Source organism: Sinocyclocheilus rhinocerous, unplaced genomic scaffold, assembly GCF_001515625.1.
Source record: "Sinocyclocheilus rhinocerous isolate Xijiao unplaced genomic scaffold, SAMN03320098_v1.1 scaffold2090, whole genome shotgun sequence".
NCBI lineage: Eukaryota > Metazoa > Chordata > Actinopteri > Cypriniformes > Cyprinidae > Sinocyclocheilus > Sinocyclocheilus rhinocerous.
In genome coordinates, this window is record NW_015632025.1 from 292,357 (window position 1) to 299,525 (window position 7,169).

At 39.8% G+C, this 7,169-nt stretch overlaps 1 protein-coding gene across 1 annotated transcript in view; it reads right to left on the reverse strand.

Moving 5' to 3' along the window:
• LOC107742032 (probable E3 ubiquitin-protein ligase makorin-2) overlaps positions 1 to 4,824 on the reverse strand; it is an 11,031-nt gene extending 6,207 nt beyond the window's left edge. The window contains exons 1-6 of the mRNA XM_016554883.1: positions 4,722 to 4,824; positions 4,275 to 4,403; positions 3,210 to 3,367; positions 2,859 to 3,127; positions 2,339 to 2,553; positions 544 to 654 (exon numbers count right to left, since the gene is read on the reverse strand). Of these exons, the coding sequence (XP_016410369.1) occupies positions 544 to 654; positions 2,339 to 2,553; positions 2,859 to 3,127; positions 3,210 to 3,367; positions 4,275 to 4,403; positions 4,722 to 4,747 (908 nt within the window). The 5' untranslated portion in view covers positions 4,748 to 4,824. The remainder of the gene's footprint in view (positions 1 to 543; positions 655 to 2,338; positions 2,554 to 2,858; positions 3,128 to 3,209; positions 3,368 to 4,274; positions 4,404 to 4,721) is intronic.
• Between the last annotated feature and the right edge of the window lie 2,345 nt (positions 4,825 to 7,169).

Here is a 7,169-nt window from a genome sequence, read left to right on the forward strand (position 1 = left end):
GCTGCGATCAGCGGCAGCTGGATGCAATAATTGCATGCCAATGTGCATTGGCTCGTTTAGTTACACTTGAAGTAGATTGGTCTCTCTAAGCGAGATCCCAATTCGTCGGTCATACCGATGTGACATATCTGTTCCCTCCTTCAGGGAATGAGGGTTACATACGTAACCAAGATGTTTTCAATTGGTTTAACTTGAAGTACTGAAAAAACAAAAACTGAAATTAAAAAAAAAAAACTAAACTAAAAAAGAGAAAATTACTAAAACTTTACCTAAAATTTTCATTAAAATGGAACATATGAAAATAAAAAATCCAAAATCTTGTATAATAAACTATAATTGCATCTCAACGATACTAAAATGACACTGCGCATTACTGACTATGTGTTTGTAACAGATAAAAATGAAAACAATCCTGGTGTAAAACATGCTATTTTTATAAAAATAAAAAATGAATCCTGCAGGAATCCAGTTCCTTTTGGAGCCCCGTGTGTATTGCTAATTATTTGGCTGCCTTGCAACAATGGAAGTTGGTTTTGTACGCACCTGACTCCAGACTTGAACTCCTCGATGAGCCGGTTCTTCTCCTCCTGGTCTTCCACCCAGTACATGCTGGGAATGACGAACTCGGACACCACGCGGCACTCGGGGCAGGACCTGCACACAATCACACGTTACCTCACAGCAGTGGCGGACTGGCCGTCTGGAGCACCGGGAGTTTTCCCGCTGGGCCGCTGTACAATGTGGGCAGGCCCATTGCGTAAATGTAAAGAACAAATGACAGTAAATATATATGTAGCCTATCCCTCCATCGGCCCAGACGAATGGCTCGCGAGCCCACTTGAGACAAACATTCTAATTAATTTACCGCGTTCTGACTCAATCAAATTAAAGAAGGCGGGATTTACTGTTCACAGAAGCTGAGCTGCACGGCATTTGAATGCGAGCTGAGGTAAGAGACAATTCAGCAATATTTGCCAACAGTTTACAAAAAATGTTTAACGACAGACATTAATTTTCAGGCATGCAAACTCTCAGATTTTAATGCCATTTACATTATTTGCCACAGTGTAGCCTACATAGAAACATTAACGTAGCCGTTTTCAGCAGACGTTTGTATATCGTTACATTTTTTCCGAAAAAGAAAATTTTTCAAAAAAACTGTAAAATTATAATTCTCAAACTTACTCTAGAACATTGTAAATCTGAAAACTTTCGCTTTCAAGTGCCGTGATTAGGAAAGTTCTATTTTTCTATTAAAGATATTTTAATGTGAATGTTTTAACGGTTTAATGTTAAACTGTAATTTATTTCTGTGATCAAAGCTGTATTTTCAGCATCATTTCTCCAGTCTTCAGTGTCACATGATCTTCAGAAATCATTCTAATATGCTCATTTGCTGATTAATTATTTTCAATTATTATTTGTGCTCAGTCATTAATAATGGTTCTTATTATTATCAATACTGAAAACCGTTTTTGTTTTTTTATATTTTTGTGGAAACTGTGACACTAACTTTTTCAGGATTATTTGTTGAATACAAAGTTAAAGAACAACATTTTTTATATATAAATAATTTGTAATAAGCATATCTTTACTATCACTTAAATCAATTTAATGCAACCTTGTTGAATAAAAGTTTTATTATTATTTTAAATCTTACTCTAGACTGAATGGTGATGTATCAGTTTCCACAGAAATATTGTGCAGCACGACTGTTTTCAACATTGATAATAATCAGAAATGTTTCTTAATTATGCTGAAAATTCAGCTTTGATCACAGAAATAAATTATTGTATGCCATATATTTGCATAGAAAACAGCTATTTTAAATTGTAGCTCTATATATTTCACATATTACAGTTTACTGTATTTTTCATCAGCATAAAATTCTTCATTAAAAAAAAAAAAAACTCTAGTCAAGCAATTGAAAGGTACAATAAAAACAGTCCACATTCTGCACTACATTACAAGTCTTCTAGAGCAGAGCATTGTTATATGGACTGATATTATGGTAGGCATTTAACTTTAGTGATATTAAACCCTCTAACTAAGGGATGTGGGTGCCATATACACCAGGAAAGACAAATTATAATGTAAAGAAGTATGACGGTCATTCATTAATGTTAATGATAATAATTTAAATATATATATATTTCTGTATTGTGTTATATTTGTATGTCAGTAAGTGGTGTTAAAAATAGCTCTAATGAGCTGGTGGGTTTATGGTGTGGTGGGCCGCTCTGTGCAAAAAGTCCAGGGCCACGTTTTAGCCCCAGTCCGCCCCCGCCTCCCAGCGTTTGAGACAGCAGGGCTAACATCAGTGCGGCTCTGGACTCACTTGCGGATCTGGTTCTGGAACTGCTCAGCGCAGCGCCACTGCCGGATGCAGCTCAAGCAGTACGTGTGGCAGCAGCTGGAGAGGATGCCAAAGCGCCGCTCGGACGGAGACACCTTCTCATACACCACATCCAGACAGATCTTACACTGCTTATCCTGACTCTGCTGTGCTGCGAACGCTCTCTCCATGTCCAGCTCAAAGGCCGTCATGCACATCTGAGCACAGACAGCAGCAGCATCACATACTCTTCCTCACAAAGGAGTGCAACAGTGACCGTCTTAGTATGAATCTTTCTCATTCAATTTACTAAATGAATTTTTAAATAATGAGTTCAACCAAATGCAACTAGTTCAGAGATGAATCACAATCTTGCAAGATTTGATCAAGTCAAAAAAATTTGGAAAAAGCTGCATAGTGAAATTTATGAGGATGAACTATGACATATACATATATATAATTTTTTTTTTGCTTCATCAGACCAGGTATTTTAGAGAAGAAAGAACAGAACTCAGTCAATCACCTTCTCATGCGCTGCTCTTTGTTCAGGGTTGTGCGGATGCAGAACCTGCAGGCGGCATATTTCACACAGATCGCCATGGAGATATGGGCAGCTGTCGCCGTAGTGACAGTGTCCCGTCGCTAGGTAAGGGCAGAGCTGCTGGTGGTCTGGATGTGGGCCGGCGCCGGCCGAGCTCTGCAGCCCGCAGCGGGTGGCCTCCAGATAGGAGTGAGGCTTGCTGTCGCCGCTGTAATCCCAGCAGTCCCTCGCTCTGCAGTCAGAGCCCAGCGCTGAAACACAGCAACACAACATCAGCTCACAGTCATCTCAGCGCTGTGGCTGTCATATACAGTCATGCAGTGTATCTGACACCTTTGTCTCTGAGCACCAGAGGCTTGCTGGCGTGTTTGCTGATGCTGGGCGGGGGTCCGGGGCCCGGCGCTGACGCTGACGCTCCTGCACTGCTGCCTCTGTTCTGCTGCTCCGTCGATGATCCTCCACCACGACTAGGAGCTCTGACGTGATCATACCTATCAGAAAACACAGCACACTGCACTAAACCACTGACACATCAGCACACTAAACCACTGACACATCAGCAGACTGCACTAAACCACTGACTGACACATCAGCAGACTGCACTAAACCACTGACTGACACATCAGCACACTGCACTAATCCACTGACACATCAGCAGACTGCACTAAACCACTGACACATCAGCACACTACACTAAACCACTGACACATCAGCACACTGCACTAAACCACTGACAATCGTTCAGCCCTACACATCAGCACACTGCACTAAACCACTGACTGACACATCAGCACACACACACTCACACATTCTCTCTCTCACACACACACACACTCACTCTCACACACACACAGACACAGACACAGGCACAAGAATAGTACTCTATTGTTTCTAATTACAATTTATTCCTAATTTTTAAAAACTAAATTTCCCAGAATTTCACCATCAAGAACTTACACATACAATATAATGTGTGCACCGTTTCTAATCTTATAAGAGAAGATTCACCGACACCAGGCATGTTAGAGAACAAAGAAACAGAAACCAAATAGAAATGTGTGATTCAAGTAGAAATCTTTCAGAGGAGGGTCATTATGTGTCAACTCAACCAGAGGTCCTCGGCTCAAATTGTTTGTTTTGCTTATATATATTTTTTTTTCTCTGAAGAAAGATAAACATGTATAGAGAGGAAAGCCAAAATATTAAATTTCATGGATGAATATGTAGTGAGTAATCCACTATTTTGTAGAGTGGGGCAAAAGTGGCAATTATCACCTGAGATTCAGAGCCAAATTACAGGAGGTTAAAAATGACTTGCAGCCTCCTAATAACCGCAGAAGCACTCATATGCATGCATTACTGAGTGAGATGCAGCAGAAGCGTGTCTCAATAGCTCACCTGCATCTGTCTCCGTACGCACACACTCCTCTCTGGTAATATTTACAGATAGTTGAAGGCTTGCTCGTGGCCAGATCATGAGAGAACATGCACCTGCTGCCCTCCCGACAGACCCCGTGGAGGAAATACCTGCAGACAGACGAGGATCATCAAACACACCTGATCTGAGACAGAAGTGATCATGTACTGTAAATATGACACATGGGTGACTGTAAGCGCGGAGATCCTGAACTGCCTCTGAAGGAGAAGAGAGATGTTTTCCTGACGAAATATCAGTGTTTATTCATTGTACATGAAGAATAAAGGTGTAAATGTCCGAGGTTTGCTGTGACAGTCGCACATGCGTCAATCCAGCTGCAGCGTTTTCTCTCATATCAAAGTCATGATGCTGTTATCAGTGATCTTATGTAATACATCTATGTAATGACGGTTTGTGCTTCTCTTTACCTGCAGGTCACTTGTTTCGTTGACATGTTTCATCCGGCTGCGAACGTGATGTTTTTCTGTGAAATGTTACCGTCTCCACGGTTTTGTGCAACCTAAAAATATCGCCGGCTACATCGCGGCGACGCCGATCATTGCTTCCGCCGAAGGACGCCAAGAGCGACTCGTTTCCGCGAATCGGTTCTTTCGAACGGTTCGTTTCATAACGCTGGTTCAGAACTGATTCGTTTACATTCCGTGAGTAAGCACTGAATCGGTTCCACTGATTCACTACTCAAAAGGTCCGACTCAAAAGAATGATTCGTATATCGCTTCTTCCGCCTCAGTGATGAACACAGATGAACAAACCGGCTTGCTTTCACTACAGACGCGTGTTGTGAAAAGAGTAGGAAATTAACGAAGACCACTCCTAAACCAGACAGCTGACCTGGAAGAAAGGGTCCTGTTTCTCTTGTGTAACATTGGCTCTGCTCTTTTAATGCTCTAAATCCCTCGCATAAGGTTGTTTGTTCTTACTCACTGTTAAATCCAATCGTCGAATGTCTTGTTTTGTAATTTCAAATGTTACTTGCAAAATGTTAATAAAATAAAAATAAAATGAGGTATACAGGGAGGAACAGGAGGGAAGAAATAACAATATCGAGGCTAAGGTTTGGACACACTGGACTGTTCGAGTTGTTCAACATAACACAGATAGAGACAGCAGAACATGTTATAATACATGGTCAGAAATATGAAACAGAAAGACGACATGTGATCCAAAAACTAGGAGAGATGAGAAAATACGATTTGATTTAATAGATATTTTGCGAAAAGAGTCAAAAGATATGTGTTATAATTTATTATTTAAATATCTTAGAGAAACTCATTTAAGTGGGAGGATATAAAAGAGTGTGTGTGTGTGTGTTTTAAACAATGTATATATATATTAGACATTCTCTCACGTCTCAGGTTTGGACTTCTGGACGCTCCTGTTGCTCTTCCCTGTCCCTCAGAAGTGGACACACAGTCCCAAGTGCTTTTCAACATTGATAATAATCAGAAATGTTTCTTGAGCAGCAAATCAGCATATTAGAATGATTTCTGAAGATCATGTGACACTGAAGACTGCAGTAATGATGCTGAAAATACAGCTGCGCATCACAGAAATACATTACAGTTTAACAGAGATTCACATAGAAAACAGCTGTTTTACATTATAATAATATTTCACAATATTACTGTATTTTTTATTTTAAAAACGCAGCTTTGATGAGCAGAAAATACTCTTTTCAAAAACTAGCAGTAACTATAATTAGCAGTATATATGTGACCCTGGAGCACAAAACCAGTCATGAGGGTCAATTTCTCGAAATTGAGATTTATGCATCACCTGAAAGCTGAATAAATAAGCTTTCCATTGATGTATGGTTTGTTAGGATAGGACAATATTTGTCTGAGATACAACTTTATTTGAAAATCTGGAATCTGAGGGAAAATAAATATAAAAATAAATATAAATCTAAATATTGAGAAAATCATCTTTAAAGTTGTTCAAATGAAGTTCTTAGCAATGCATATTACTAATCAAACATTAAGTTTTGATATATTTACGGTAGGAAATTTACAAAATATCTTCATGGAACATGATCTATCCTTAATATCCTAATGATTTTTGGCATAAAAGAAAAATCAATAATTTTGACCCATACAATGAATTGTTGGCTATTGCTACAAATATACCCCAGCGACTTAACACTGCTTTTGTGCTCCAGGGACACATTTAATGAGGAAGTGACTCGTTGGATGGAAACGGTGCTTTATTAGCAAATGTTTTAATGCGATATTCCAATTTTGTGCATAAGTTTAATTCGTAACTTTGGATGGAAACATAGCTATGGACTCCTAATCAGATGAGATGCATTAGCGTGCTGACCGTGAGTGCTGTCGGAGGTCACCGAGCTGCTCTCTGTATACGAGGGCGAGTCGTCCTTGAGCGCCCCCTCCTGGCCGGATCCGGCGCTGCGTGAGACCTGCTGCAGGGTCTCGCTCACCAGCTGACGGGTCTGTTCGCTCACCAGCGCCGTCTGAAACGCCATGGGCTTGGGCTTGATCAGGACCTGTGCACAACAACATCATTACTGATCATTAACAGTGCAGCGGCTGACCAATCCCAATCAACTACTACTGAGAGACCAATGACAAACATCTGTGACCTGTGCGCTGCAAAACATGACTTTCTTACTTAGTATTTCTGTCTTGTTTTCTAATATAAATATATAAACATTCTTGAATCAAGATGCATTTACTTGACAAGTAAAATGATTTAATATAAGTAAAAAAAAAGTATCAAAATGTTGTTAGTTTTTCCTTAAAACAAGCAAACATATCTGCCAGTTATGTCTGAAAAAACATCTTGTTTAGCCTTTGAATTAAGATTATTTTTCTTACCCCACTGGCAGATATTTTTGC